Genomic DNA, 14,768 nt, shown 5'->3' with positions numbered 1-14,768 from the left:
TACAAATGAAGCAAACGTCATAATGGATAATATCTATTAAGGAACGAATTTAGAGAGATAATATATATATATATATAGTTTGGGTAACGAACATGAAGATCTAATATACACACGTCAGTCCTTTACACTTCTCTTTCATTTTGTCTATTTGTCTTGAACCAATAATCTGGTAGAGGTTCTAGATTGTTGGATCATAAATTCATCACACAATACCAAGGCAGTCATAGCTTCAACAATTGGAACAGCTCTTGGAGTAACACTTGGATCATGTCTACCTCTTGCGGCCAAAACACCTTCTTTACCGTCATAAGTGGAAGTTTCTTGTTCCTGACTGATGGTGGCAGCAGATTTGAATGCAACAGAAAAGTAAATGTTTTCACCATTTGAAATACCACCTTGGATACCACCACTGTTGTTGGTCTTGGTCTTCAATCTACCAAAGTTTTCATCGTAATAGAATGGATCATTGTGCTTGGACCCTGGGATCTTTGTTCCTTCAAAACCAGAACCAAATTCAAACCCTTTAGTAGCTGGCAAGGATAACATAGCATGGGCTAATTTAGCTTCTAATTTATCGAAACATGGTTCACCAATACCAATTGGACAGTTTCTAACGACGCAGGTAACGACACCACCAATCGAGTCTTTGGCATCACGGTATTTTTCAATAACTTTAACCATTTCATCACGTACTCTGGCATCAGGACATCTGATTGGACCAACGCCGTCAACTTCTTCTCTAGTAATTGTGTTCAAAATTTTTTGGAATTCAGCATCTTGTGGAGATCTGTTCATGGAAACTTCACCAATAGAACTTACAAAGGCAACAATTTCAACATTGTTAACTTTGGTCAAGATTCTTTCAGCAATAGCACCTGCAGCAACTCTACCAATGGTTTCTCTTGCAGATGATCTACCTCCCCCTGAGCTGGACTTGGTACCATATTTTTGAATGTAAGTCCAATCAGCATGACTTGGTCTTGGATATAAATCAGTTTCACTATAATCACCTGGACGATGGTCCTTGTTTCTAACAATCATTCCAATAGGAGATCCCAAAGTTACACCATTTTCGGTACCACTTTGGATTTCAACTAAATCTTTTTCATCTCTTGGAGTTGACAATTTACTTTGACCTGGACGTCTACGAGTCAATTGAGGTTGAATGTCTGATTCAGTCAAGGCCAATCCTGGTGGACATCCGTCCACTATACATCCGACTGATTTACAATGAGATTCACCGTAAGTTGTAACTTTGAATAATGTACCAAATGATGACATGGTTGATTTGTGTTTGTAATTAACGATATGAAAAAGTTGAAAAAAAAAAAAGTATAGACAAGAGTTCACAGAAAATTTTTCAACTCAAATGTAACAATTTGTGTATGCGCGAAAACGGGCACTGCAATGACTAATTTTTTTTTTCTCTCTCTCTCTTCCTCAGTCCCGTACAAGTGCACCAAATATCGCCTGATATTATTGTTTACTGTCGGTGTGTCAAACCATAGAGAATATTCATCCATGGTAATACTGCCATGAAGATGTTGATACTTTTCGATGCTTGTTATGGATACGCAAATCATATAAACTTTATCTATTACAATAATCTAAACATATTATGACCTACAAAGAAGAAGACTTTTTCGTTTTAGTGACGTATCCCATGGCAAGCTCGCTCAAATATGGGTACATCGCGGCATATCCTTTAGCACTGGAGGCATTGGAAGAGTTACCTTGTTTGACTCTCATAGCAATACCTTGACTAATAACACAGAGACGGATCAAACCAAAAGTGTGACCGATTTCCCATAAATCAGTTGGATTATTTCTTGGGTTCTTCTTGGACCAAGTGACTAAAGTCTGGTATTGTTGTAACTTTTCATGTAAAAACTTGACAGAACCCTCGTTTTCACGACCCATTTGTGTTTTCTGTGGATAATACAACATGAGGTTCAACTTGTTTGGAAACTCAAATGCTTGTAAAAAGTTTGCCAAATCAAAAAGCGGGTTCCCAATTGTAGTCAATTCCCAATCTAAAACCCCACATACAGTTTTTGTGGCTGGGTCAAACAAAATATTGTCAATTTTCAAATCTCCATGAATCAAGGTCAATTTATCTGGATCTTGTGGTGCGTTTTTCAACAACCATGAAGTGATGGTGTCAAAGTTGGGAATTGGTGGAACATGTTGACTCTGCAATTTGTGAATGTTATTTAAGGTCTTGACTTGACGAGCAAAATACGATGTAGTCTTTAATTTGGCAACATCTTGGAATTGGGGGAAATGCAATGGAGGCAACAACGATATTAATTTCTCTGCATCCAATAAATGGATAGCGGCAATTGTCTTGATAATAGAGTCCCAGTAATATTTCTGGTCTTTCGCTGGAATTTCTGGCATACTTGGGTTCTTAATTTGAATACCATTCACGTAGTCCATTATATAGAAGACATATCCAATGGCAGATTCATCTTCACATAAAACATGAACTTTTGGAACTGGAACAATATGTTCTGAACCAGAATTCAAGATATTGATTGCATTTAAGATGAAAAATTCTCTTTCCACTGCATGAGCCAGTTTGGAAATCAACTTTGAATTTGGGGAAGGCTTTCTTCTCAAAACAAATCGTTTTCCATTGGTGTCGGTGATTAGATACGTAGGGTTTGATTGACCAAAAGTAAACTGTTGAATTTGCTTGAAATTTTGTGGGATACAAGCATTGTGTCCAATATGAATCTTAGACGATGGGGATACAGTTTCAAGGAACTTCTTCAACTTCTCTTGATCTAAAGGTGATCTGATTTCGGTGAGTTCAGGTGCAGACATGATTGGTATGGTGATTGATTACAATTGGTATTATTCCTCTATTCTGTTTTTTATGGTCTTGTGTATGGTCAAGATATAGGGTATTTAAATATTTATAATTTTTGTTTTTTCTCCCCCCTTAGTATTTGGTGTGGGGAAAAGCGGATTTATAAGGATATACTTTTTTATATAAAGCTGCACAAAATACTAAGTCGCGAAGCAAGTACAGTACAGATTTATTACCTTATGTTCAACCGAGGCAAATTAGTAGGGTATTGGCTATTTGTTCTAAAGTAACCGAAGAAATGGGAATCAGAAAGTGGTACCAACGAGAAAACAGGCCCATCTTTGGCTACTTCGGATACTAAGCGTTATCCGTCATGTTGCCCTACACTGAGATCAACCAAAACAAAAAGTATAATCAATAACTCAAGAATTTATCATCTAAGTAAAGTTCTGTATTGTCGGATATATAGTCAGAATTATAGTTTCTTCAATAGACGGAGTAGAAACATATACAAAGAAGTATAATTAATTTGACGGGTGCCGGATATCCCACATCAACGTACTTTACCTCGTGAATCTAGTATCTTATGAATGAAATTATAGTGAAAGATATCGTGATTTCCGCTGTATATGAAATATGGTAAGACTCTTTAATAATTTGATGTAAGTATTACCAACGTGATATTTATCACGTGTTTTGTACTTTGCACGAAATTTCTTTTTTTTTTTTTTCGTCTTCACTTTTTTTTTTTTGATTTTTATGGTAAATTTTTATCTCATCGGATCCCATAACTGTTTCTTACAATCAATCACACACATATTTAATATCTACAATGCATTTGATGTACACTTTAGACGCTGAAGGTAAGAGAATCTATACCTTGAAGAAATTGACTGAATCAGGTGAAATCACCAAATCTGCCCACCCAGCCAGATTCTCCCCAGATGATAAATATTCCAGACAAAGAGTAACATTGAAAAAGAGATTTGGTTTATTGCCAACCCAAAAATAAGTTGACAGTTTCCATAGAGTTAGGTAAGTTTAGTTGATGGTTTTACAAGTAAGATGAGTGTAATAATAATGAGGACGATAGTTTCTAGCGTCGTTGATAGACGGTTTCTATTATTGGTACTTAGTTTCGATACAAATAAAATATAAGATTTATAATGTTGAACATAAAAAGAAAGCCTGTTTCCTTATGGAGCTGTTTCCTTATGGAGCTGTTTCATTATGGAGCCGTGTCCTGGGAGTTATCTCTCATCGTAAATCTCTATGAACTATTCTCCTCTCTAGTTTGTGACAATGGTTCCTTTCTCAAACCTGTGACCTCCAAGTTGTATTTGGAATTACCAATGTAATTTTCCCACATTTGTGCCAATATTTCTGTTTGTAGATTATTATTGTTTATATGTTGTAACGATTTGTTGACTGCCACCACCGATTCATTTAGATTTTCCTATTTGACATAGTTAGTAAGTCTGTTCTTTTGTTTTCTGGCATTCATGAGATGACCACATACCATGTTATTAATAATTCTTGATAATAAGGCATTATGAGTTTGTTCATGTGGGTTCTCCATCTTGATTTGGATGTTCACTTGTTGTTTTGTTTTGATTTCTTATGTTTTTTTTGTTTTTATTTTTTTTTTTTTTGTTTCTTGCTGCCCCGTTGAACCTTCTCGTTGCAAGGGACGGATTTATTCCAATGAACTACCATTCTTTTGTACCGCAATAGATACGTGACAAAAAATGAAAGTAACTTTAATGCTTTTGCTATTTGACATTATGTGGAATATTAAAGATATCCAAGGAACAATCGGCAGACATTAATCCCAATCTTATTTACTTTAATCTTCCTATTTTATATTTTAGTTTTGAAACACAATGACTCCCTGTTTCGTAAGGTAGTCCCCCTTCTCCCCACTTTTTCCTGGCTAATCAGTATCCGTGTTTTCCAATTGCTATATATAAATATGCATTCAACGGCACTTTGAACTTTTACATTCAAATTACATTATCCAAATCAAAGATCTAGCAATGTCGAATCTCAAGTTTCCAATTGACTCTGAAGAGAACGAGGAAGAATCAATAGTTGAATTCGAAAGATTGGAATCTACTTTACCTCCTGCTTTGCAAAGATCAGCTTCGTCGTTACTTGAAGCAATTGAAACTGAAGCACTTGCTAATGCTACTGCTGATGATTCACACCACGAATCAAACAAATATACTCACTTGCAATCGCCACAGCCTCAACATGTTAAAGACATTTACCAGGATATCTCTGGAAGACCTCCTCAAGCTACACCAAACTTGAGAAATGCCAATCTCAGACAACACTTGATTTCCAAGTTGTCTCAGCTGGAAAATGGTAGAGATCATTCCCCTATCCCCTTACCTAAACCAAGGTTCAATGAAAACACATACAAACCAGCTTTGAATACCAAACAGTCTTCTACTGGTGTGTTATGGGCAACCGAAAGAGCTTCGGAGTATGGTTATGATTCAGAACACGTTGGTGATTGGGCTAATTTAGGTCAAGGTGCTCCAGAACATGGTGACTCCATCCCAGGATCATTCCCTCGACCTAAACAAATTAACTTGCCTGTTGATTATCGTGAATATGCCCCGACAGCAGGTATCAAACAGCTTAGAGAAGCTGTAGCCAACTACTATAATGTTACATATCGTCAAGGAAAGCCATCTCAATATACTTACAAAAATGTCTGTATTGTTCCAGGTGGCAGAGCTGGATTGACTAGAATTGCCAGTATTATCAGTGATGTTTATTTGTCCTTTTTCCTTCCAGATTATACTGCTTATTCTGAACTTATTGCCACAATGAAAAATTTCTCCCCTATTCCTTGTCCATTAAAAGAAATGGATAATTTTGAATTACATTTGGGATTGATCAAAGATGAATTGGCTAGAGGTATGGGTGCACTTTTGACTTCTAATCCAAGAAATCCAACTGGTAATTGCTTATCGAGAGATCAATTACGTGAATTACACCGTATGTGTCGTGAAAAATGTTTACTTATCATGGATGAATTTTATTCTCATTATTATTATGATGAAGGGTGTACTGGTTCTTCAATCAGTTCTGCTGAATACATTGAGGATGTCAATCATGATCCGGTTTTGATTTTGAATGGTTTGACAAAAGCTTTTAGATTGCCTGGTTGGAGAATTTGTTGGGTTGTTGGTCCCGAAGACTATATAAATGCCCTTTCCTCTGCAGGTTCGTATTTGGATGGTGGGTCGAATTCGCCATTACAACATGTTGCTGTTGAGTTTTTGCAACCATTGAAAGTACAACAAGAAATGAAAGCTTTACAAATGCATTTCAAGATGAAGCGTGATTATGTCATCGGTAGATTAACCAAGATGGGGTTCCCATTCACCAAAAAAACAATTCCAAATTCAACTTTTTACTTGTGGTTAAATTTGAGTCATTTACCTGGAAAATTGAGCAACGCATTGGGATTCTTCCATGAATGTTTACATGAAAAAGTCATTGTTGTTCCTGGCTTTTTCTTTTTGATCAACCCACAAAATTTGGCCCATATTGAAGAAATCATTTGGTATCATTATGTTAGAATCAGTTATGGTCCTGAATTACACCATTTAGAAGCTGGTATGAATGGTATAGAACGTATATTACGCAGATTTGGTTGCTTGCCATATGATATTTAAAACGAGATCAGAGATTTCGTTTGACAATTAAATATATAATTACACTTGAGCTACTTTTTGAATTTTATTTAGTTGTGTATCGATTCTGTAAATATATCCTTTCTAACTACTTTCCTTGAAATCTTCCCAAGCTTTGTTCAATATTATGAAAACTCCAGTACAGATTAATTGCAGTTCTTTTGGTTGTGATGCTAACTTATCTGGATGTATACTACTAATGACCTTCATGTACTGTATTTTCACCTGTTTTGGCAACATTAAGTCGTTCAACGTTAAATTTCTCGATTTGTCATTCATTGACACTGTAGCTGGGATTATTTCATTCAAATTAGTTAACATGGCTCTCAAGTTGTTCTGTTTAGATTCAGCCCATTTCTGGATTCGTTCATTGATGCCGTCTTTGAATAAGGGATCTATTTCTTCTTCCTTTGTCACTTTTGGTTTGGGTGTATTTGGAGTTGCAGACCTTGAAGGAGCTGGTGAAGACGAATTACTTGATTTTGGACGTGAATAATTCTGCGGATTGACAATTTTATCGACACGTCTTTTGGCCTCCATAAATTTCTTATCGTTGCAATTGAATTTCTGAATCAACATTAGATACAGTTCCAACGACTCTGGATATTTTTCCAATAATTCCAAGACTTCAGCTTTCACTGAAAGCAACTTGATGCTCCAATATTTAATTGGTTTATCCGAGATTGTACGTTGAGCACTGATAATTTCCTCTGGTGCTATTAATTTCTGTGCTTCATCGATGTTTGTCAAACTGTCTCTTAAATGACCCAGCAATTTGTTGACCATTGCCAAATTTGATAATATAACAACTCTCAACTCATGAGTCGGTGGTAAAAGGGAAAGACATAACGAATATGACTCTAATGCCAGTGAATAATCTCCTGATTTGAATGATCCAGTTGCCTTCTCTTTTGCAGTAGCAAAATCAGTTTGAGTGAATTGATTCAATGGGCTTGAATCACGTATGGTTGATATATTTGCTGATGTTTCTTGCTGTTCAGATCCAAGACCTAGAAGATCTACAGATGGTTCTGCTTGGGGTTGTGGTGCTGCTACAGGAGTGGCCTGATCTGATGGTGATGATTGTGCAACATTGTTGCTAGATCTGCCATTAGACTCTTCGTTGGAACTTGGCAGTTCTTCTTTAGTTGAACGTGGTCTTCTAGGTAAAACAGGAGTTGAAACCTTGGTTCTTGGTGGTCGACGAGGTAATTCGGGAACTGGAGATGCAGTTCTGGAAGATTCGGATCTCTTTGGAGGAACATTAGGGCTCGATGAACGGCTGAATCTTTCTTTTTCTCTTTCACGTTGTTGTCTCATAAATCGTTCAATTTCAGCATGATTGATATTCTCCTCATCAGTACCATAATCTTCTCCACCATACTTCTTTTCAATTGCCTCAGACTTGTATTTGGCCTGGTTTCTCATCCACTCTGGTAGATTGTTATTTTTTGGTCCATTGAGCTGTTCTAAATTCTTCATCACCGTTCGTTTTGAGAAATTTATGAAACTATTTGCTTTTTTGAACAAGTCGTTACCTATCTCATTGAAATTGATTTGTTCCAGTCGTTGATTCGAAGCTGAGCCAGTCTGAGCACCAGAATTCTTGTTCATAATATAATTGACACATTTCTGTAAATCAAGCCCCACAGTATCGATTGCCTCATTTGACTGGTTGATATCAAAACCAATATCAATCAATTCAGCAACTATTAAATCTCTTTGTTCAGTAGACTTGGATTGAGATGTAGTTTTCTGTGGTGGACTTGGTTGCTTAGCACGAGGACGGTCATTTCGTTCAGATGTAGAAGGGGCTGCATTGTGTGAAAAGGACACATCATCCTTAGCATCTTCAGCAACAGCAGGTGTCTTTGATGAACCTCTTGAATCTTGAAAAAAGTCAGTAAAGTCATCATCCAATAATGAAATTTCTGTCAGCTGGTTCTTCTTAGGTTGTTCTTTACTAGTGCTGTTTTGATCTTTGAAAATATCAAATGGGTCATCATAGACTTCCTTCTTTGAACCTGATCCTTGGGCCGCTACTGGCTGCACACTCTCGGCTGCCGGACTTGCTTGCCTGCTGGGAGTCAATATATCAGCATTGGACCAGCTTGAATTGACGGATTGTGGTTGGGAATATAATTGGCTGGGAGTCTCCTGTAACTTTTGTCTTTCAGATAAGGACAAAGTGTTCAACTTAGAGTTAAGGTTTGTGTTGCTGGAACCTCTACTGGCAGACTGAAATAAATCAGCAAATGCGTCTTTCTTGGGAGGGGCCATGTGGGACTGTAGTAGTCTGATTAATGAACTCAATTACAATATGAAATTTTTTTTTCAACAACTGGAGTATTTCTGGTGTTTCAGTAGATCAGATGTTGTGAGTGTGTATACTGGCAATTGAAGAGAATTGAAAAAAAAAAAAGAAAATGAAATCCGACACAACACAACAAGGAAACGAATTTCATCAATCAGTGCGGAAAAGCGAGCGCCCAAAAAAATAGAAAATAGTACATCTCCAGAAGAAAGACGAACTATATCCATCCATACAGTAATTCCCAACTAGGACAAAGGATTTTTGGAGGATTGAAAAAAGAAGAAGTATTTCATCAAATGAGTCAGGATGAGGGTGAACAAAAGGCTTTAACGGCTTCATTACTGTCGTTCTATAATTTCTATAAGTCGCAGTTTGAGAATATCATCAAACCCAGATTGATCAAGTATGGGGCGATGACTGAAGAAGAAAAAGGTTTACTTCCTTGGTATCAAGAATATACAGATCAATTAAAACAATGTATTGGAATAAATCGTGAATTCACTGAAAGTTTAGCGACAACAATTGCTCAAGAGTGGGGAGTTATGGGGAGCCATTTAGATTGGAGCCCAGCCACTTCTTCCGAATTCGATATCACTTCAACGACATTGCTTCAATTGACAAGAGAGTGGAGTGATGAGGGTCAAGGAGAAAGGGAAATCTCATTTTCTTTGATTCTTTCTGAATTGGAAGATATGTACCCTGATAAGTTGGAGCGACAGAAAGTGAAAATTTTGAACCCCGGTTGTGGATTGGGTAGATTGGTTTTAGAATTGGTGATGAGAGGGTTCTGGACACAAGGAAATGAAATCAGTTATCATATGTTATTGACATCAAGTTTTATTTTGAATAGCTGTCAGTTTCCTCATAGCCACACTATATTCCCGTTCTTGGCGAAATCTTCACACTTGGTTAAGCGGGCTTACCAAACACGAGGAGTCACCATCCCAGATGTTGCACCCTTTGCGATTTTGAATGAACTTAGCCACGAGTTCCCAAATATACCGTACGGAGACTTGATGTCAATCACTGCGGGCTCTTTTCTTGAACTTTACGGAGCTGAACGCCCAGAAACCAATCTTTCAGACCCAGCTGCCAATGAAGTACGAAGGTCCAGTCAAGGTGCCTTTGATGTTGTGGTTACTAATTTTTTCCTTGACACTGCAAGTAATATAATTGACTATATAAGGGCCATCCATAATGTGTTGAAACAGGGAGGCAAATGGATAAATTTTGGTCCGTTACTATGGCACTTTGAAAGTGACTACAATGTCACATACGTAAAAAGGGGGGACAATTCGTCGGTACCAGATATTAAAAAAGGTTTGGAATTGTCAAGGGAAGACCTTGTGCAACTTATAGAAAATTTGGGTTTTGCTTTCCGCAAACATCAATCTGGCATAGAGAGCAGTTATTGTAAAGATATTAAGCTGTTGGGTTCATTTGTGTTCAAATGTGAATTTTGGGTCTGTGAAAAACTATAGAATTTTAAATATACGACAACACTATACTGATTTACTTGTATATCTACAAGTTTGTTTTCTTGACGTTTGACAGCAATCTGCTTGATATGGTTTCATCTGAGTCAGTCAACACACCAGCCAACTTTAAAATGTTTGTAGTATTAACGACAATGTTTTCCCAATCTAATGGGGTTTTACCGATGTCTGAGTTAAATTTCACAGTCTTGGTCCATTCTGTTGCATCCTCTTCAGAATAATCCAAGGTTTCATAGATATACTTGATACCTTCGTTTAAATTGTTGTTGAAATAGTCAATACCTTCACCAACAGCACCAATGAAATCTTTCAATGGCTTCTTCATGGCGTCGGATGAACATGCAACAACCCATGATGACCAAGGAGTGTATATTTGATCTATCTGTTTGATTTCTTTAGTGTCATAGTATTTCTTACTGGTAAAGTATTCCCACATGAACGCATCGGAGGGTGAGACATTAGATTTCAAGTTCACCGAATCTCTCAAGTTTTTGAAATTTGACAAAACCTCAAACTCTGTAAATGGTTTAATTCCCAATTTGTTGGCTAAGACAAAACTCATTATGTAGGATCCTGATCCAATTCTACTGACACCAATCTTATTCAAATCCTCAACTTTAGATATGTCACGATCTTGTCCGGTGGATACAGCCCATAACAATGGAGACTTCACATATGTGTCCAAAATGTGGACATTCTGGTTACCTTTGGCAATATCAGCAATGAAAGCTTCGGTCAAACCGATAGCAATATCCACCTCGTTGGCATTTAACAATTGGATCAATCTTCCACTTCCTTCTGGGACCTTGACAAACTCAATTTGAAGGTTGCGAGACTTGTAGAACCCATGTTTTTCAGCAAGAAACAATGGTGTTGAAAAATGTTCCGGAATATATGCGACTCTTAATGTTTGCATTTAGAATAATCAATTTGTATGGTGGTCGTATTAAGTGCAGATTGGTTGGTTGGTGGTTCCCCAGAGCTTTCTTTTTTTTTTCACCGACATTTGAGGAGACAAATAAATTTTCTCCCGCATGTATGTCGTCGGGAAGTTAAATCAAACTACAACGCCAATATGCCGGAAATTAGTTTGGATGCAAACAGACAGGATATTTTTTTTGCAGTAAGTTGTTTACAGTATAGCAAATTAATGTTATTGATGGGCTATTACTGATGGTGAATGCCCTATCTACAGTGAAGAAAATCATTTATTCGTAACCATTGTATATCTTATAAAATACTCAAAATCATGCTGATAAATTCTACTTACCTATTGTAGCTTCTTGCTCTTACCAAGCAACTCATCGTCAAACGATTCCACATCGGGCAATTCTTCAAACCAGCCTTTTTCAAATGGTCCAACTTTCTCTGTACCTGTGGGTACTGGGAAGTAAAAGTTCAAAACAGCATACACGATCCAAGCGCTAAAGAAACCCATAAAAAAATTCATCCTGTATACTTCCGTAGCACCTATAGGGACTTTACGGGCTCCGGTAGCTCCAACAAACCCAACAATGTTTGGCAAAATACCACAGATGTAAGCCGCATAAGCTCTCCAGTTTACGCCAATTTTGTTGTATCGGTAGAGCGACTTCTTGCTTGGGTCGTCCTTCTGGTGCAAACAGTACAAGTTGATGACGTTGATGTACCCTCTTCGTAAATAGAAGTAATCACACGCAACCACACCAGCAACAGATGACAAGAACACAGCATATGCTGCCAAGTACGTGGTGAACTTGGAGGATGAGGAAATCAACTTCCAGGGACAAACAGCAAGCGCCAAAAACGCACAGATATAGCTTCCTCTTCTAATGTTTAAAAATCTTGGGAGCAAGGCAGCACAGTCAGTTCCAAACGACAACGAGTTTGCCGAGATGTTGGTACCCAATTGTGCCAATGCAAATGCAGCAGAAATGAAAAAGACACCAGCACGGTTTCCTGGTGTGTAATCGTCCAAAAACATTTTCAACACATCCAACGGTGACCAGAATGCTTCTCCGTACATTGCTTGCGATGCGGATGTGACCAAAATACCAATAAGCGATGTCAATGAGAAACAAATTGGAATGGACAACGTGTAAACCAAGTACTTCATGGCAAAGGATGGCTCTTTGGCAAAACGTGAGAAATCGGGGGCGTTGATGATCAAAGTACAGAAATTGGCCAACGATGTGAATGTCGATTCAACAAATGCCCATGCCAAAGCAGAACCGTGTACTTGTGATTTCTGCAGAAATACCGGACCAGCTCCACCAGCTTTGACTATGGTCCATACCAAGAACGCAATACCGGCAACAGGGACAGTGTATGCCTTCACTGTGAACAAATGTCTAATCTTGTGTGGAGGAAACCACAAGAAAGGCAATTCAAACAACCAGAAAAGAAAAATCCCAAGGAACTGGAACGTGGTTAAATCTTTATCAGGGATGGTGTCGTGGATTCTTTCAGGAAGATCCTTGCCAAAGATGGAATGCAACATAAGTTCAAATGTTGGACCAGCGATGGCCGTTTGCACAGCATACCAGACACAGGCCATGAAAACACGATTGAACACCGGCCATAATGAACCATAAATACCAAAAGATGCTCTGATTGACACAGGGAAAGATATGTGGTAGAATAAACCGACTCGTGACCCAATACTGACAAATATACCACACAATGCATATCCTAACCAAACACTCAACCAAGTCTGCCACCAATTCATTTTCCCAGCTTGGATACCCGTGGCGGCAATCTGCCAGGTGTTGATATTGAACGAATCCGAGATCCAAAGAAAGACATAATTATACCACGACCACTGACGTCTTGCTTCCTCAACGGGACGCAAATCATGGTTATACAAGAACATCTGAGCCGTGGATAATCCTCCCCTGGGCTGCACCTCGAGGGTTTTGATGAGTCTTTGCCAGAAGGATGATGGTGGTTCTTCTGTCTCTAATGTATCATCTTCCTGGTCTGAACTTGATGAGGGGGAGTGCTCTTCATACAGTTGAGTATGAATTTCTTCTTCGACAAATACGTCCTTTACTCTGACTTGTTTCGGGGCTCCCATTAGATGTTGATATGTTGTAGTCTGGGGTATACTGAAACTTGTGAAATAAAGCGAAACTGTATTTTATTTATTTTATTTATTTTCTATTTTTTTTTCACGAAGTCATCTTGTCTGTCAATACGGCACTAGTTTGAGTTCGTTCCCTGATTTAGTTAATTGCATATAGTAAGAATGAACAAAGCAAATTAAAGGAGGAAAAAAATTTTTTTTATCTGTAATATAGATTATGCATACCCGCCTGTTTTGTGTTGGTCATGGTTAGGAATCATTTTATACAAAATAAGCCTTCTTGTGGAGGTCCATCCCGTCCACCAAATAAACGAAACAGAAAATAGACTTGTGAAAGGATTCAAAATAATAAATTGGGTGCAAATTGAATCACCACCAGTCTGTGGCTAGGAGGATAATTGGTTCTAACTTCAAAAATCACCGCACTACAATATTGGCTCACATTTGACACTTTAGAAGGATTATTTGTAATCAATTTAGTGTCACTTGCGAGATGCATCAGTTAAAACTCAAAAGAAATCCCCAAGTATGATTCCGTTGATTCTTGTTTGAGTTTATAATAAGTGCTCAATGATAAACCTTGGTAGGACCATTATAATGTATAATGTAATAAACTTATCTGGTCCTTTGAGACCTCCATTACAAGAATCAGAAACATAGAAGAGTTTTTGAGTCTATTTCTTGTCGTATACCTTTCTGGGGGGCTTCTAGTTGCACTTCCGAAACAATGTGGTTTGTTTTTTGTTCTTTTTTTTTCCACCAAACTATGATGAATTAACAGTTTTACCATAGAGAATGCTGATAAATTAGTGGAGGATAATGTAACGGGCAACGTCTTTATACATCCCTACCGGCTCAATCCTCAGTGAACCACATAGTAACATCCATAAATGTAGACTACGCACTGCTTCTTATTGTCTTTGAAAAATAATTGCACGATTAACTAATGCATCGTGAAAATCGCTCAAATTATATTAAAATGATAAATTATAGATAACGACCAAAGGGGAAAAGTAAAAATATAAAATAAAAAAAACAATGCCGATTAATCTCCTCATTGCATACCTTTAATTTAGCTCTCTAGTTTACCACTTACGAAAATACACCTTATTGTTGCAAATTAAACACTTCTTTAAAGTTACAATATTTATTATCATTCATGGATCGATACTGGTCTCTTCTTCCCTTTCTTTTCTTTATCATTCTAGTCCTTTATTTTTTTTTTTTTTGAGTTTATAGTCATCTGATGATGCTTTACTCATATAATTTATTTTGTGTGTTAATGCAAACTTCCCCTTTTTCTTCTGATTCCTGTGCTTGAATCATACTGAAAACACCGATCCTGGAAAAGCAGTAATTGCCCTGCAAT

General features: G+C 37.5%; 8 protein-coding genes across 8 annotated transcripts; 3 read left to right on the top strand and 5 right to left on the bottom strand. All coding sequences in view use genetic code 12, as the record gives it.

Moving 5' to 3' along the window:
* Nucleotides 1-144: 144 nt before the first annotated feature.
* On the bottom strand, nucleotides 145-1,281 carry ARO2 (bifunctional chorismate synthase/riboflavin reductase [NAD(P)H]; the record flags this gene model as incomplete). The annotated part of the gene is made up of 1 exon (XM_002548307.1): nucleotides 145-1,281. One exon carries the CDS (start codon nucleotides 1,279-1,281, stop codon nucleotides 145-147), a length of 1,137 nt encoding a protein of 378 aa, XP_002548353.1.
* Nucleotides 1,282-1,623: 342 nt separating this feature from the next.
* Nucleotides 1,624-2,829, bottom strand: CTRG_02649 (uncharacterized protein; the record flags this gene model as incomplete). The annotated part of the gene is made up of 1 exon (XM_002548306.1): nucleotides 1,624-2,829. One exon carries the CDS (start codon nucleotides 2,827-2,829, stop codon nucleotides 1,624-1,626), a length of 1,206 nt encoding a protein of 401 aa, XP_002548352.1.
* An 818-nt stretch (nucleotides 2,830-3,647) lies between these two features.
* Nucleotides 3,648-3,827, top strand: NOP10 (snoRNP complex protein; the record flags this gene model as incomplete). The annotated part of the gene is made up of 1 exon (XM_002548305.1): nucleotides 3,648-3,827. One exon carries the CDS (start codon nucleotides 3,648-3,650, stop codon nucleotides 3,825-3,827), a length of 180 nt encoding a protein of 59 aa, XP_002548351.1.
* A 1,024-nt stretch (nucleotides 3,828-4,851) lies between these two features.
* CTRG_02647 (pyridoxal phosphate-dependent aminotransferase) lies at nucleotides 4,852-6,507 on the top strand (the record flags this gene model as incomplete). The annotated part of the gene is made up of 1 exon (XM_002548304.1): nucleotides 4,852-6,507. The coding sequence occupies one exon, from the start codon at nucleotides 4,852-4,854 to the stop codon at nucleotides 6,505-6,507; it is 1,656 nt and encodes a 551-aa protein (XP_002548350.1).
* Nucleotides 6,508-6,609: 102 nt separating this feature from the next.
* On the bottom strand, nucleotides 6,610-8,805 carry FGR32 (Fgr32p; the record flags this gene model as incomplete). The annotated part of the gene is made up of 1 exon (XM_002548303.1): nucleotides 6,610-8,805. One exon carries the CDS (start codon nucleotides 8,803-8,805, stop codon nucleotides 6,610-6,612), a length of 2,196 nt encoding a protein of 731 aa, XP_002548349.1.
* Nucleotides 8,806-9,135: 330 nt separating this feature from the next.
* CTRG_02645 (S-adenosylmethionine-dependent methyltransferase) lies at nucleotides 9,136-10,320 on the top strand (the record flags this gene model as incomplete). The annotated part of the gene is made up of 1 exon (XM_002548302.1): nucleotides 9,136-10,320. One exon carries the CDS (start codon nucleotides 9,136-9,138, stop codon nucleotides 10,318-10,320), a length of 1,185 nt encoding a protein of 394 aa, XP_002548348.1.
* A 43-nt stretch (nucleotides 10,321-10,363) lies between these two features.
* CTRG_02644 (uncharacterized protein) lies at nucleotides 10,364-11,251 on the bottom strand (the record flags this gene model as incomplete). Its single annotated transcript, XM_002548301.1, has 1 exon — nucleotides 10,364-11,251. The coding sequence occupies one exon, from the start codon at nucleotides 11,249-11,251 to the stop codon at nucleotides 10,364-10,366; it is 888 nt and encodes a 295-aa protein (XP_002548347.1).
* A 354-nt stretch (nucleotides 11,252-11,605) lies between these two features.
* On the bottom strand, nucleotides 11,606-13,390 carry CTRG_02643 (nucleobase cation symporter-1 family protein; the record flags this gene model as incomplete). Its single annotated transcript, XM_002548300.1, has 1 exon — nucleotides 11,606-13,390. One exon carries the CDS (start codon nucleotides 13,388-13,390, stop codon nucleotides 11,606-11,608), a length of 1,785 nt encoding a protein of 594 aa, XP_002548346.1.
* Between the last annotated feature and the right edge of the window lie 1,378 nt (nucleotides 13,391-14,768).

This window comes from Candida tropicalis (assembly GCF_000006335.3).
Source record: "Candida tropicalis MYA-3404 genomic scaffold supercont3.3, whole genome shotgun sequence".
In the NCBI taxonomy this organism is placed as follows: Eukaryota; Fungi; Ascomycota; class Pichiomycetes; order Serinales; family Debaryomycetaceae; genus Candida; species Candida tropicalis.
This window is presented reverse-complemented; position numbering and strand designations above follow the sequence as displayed.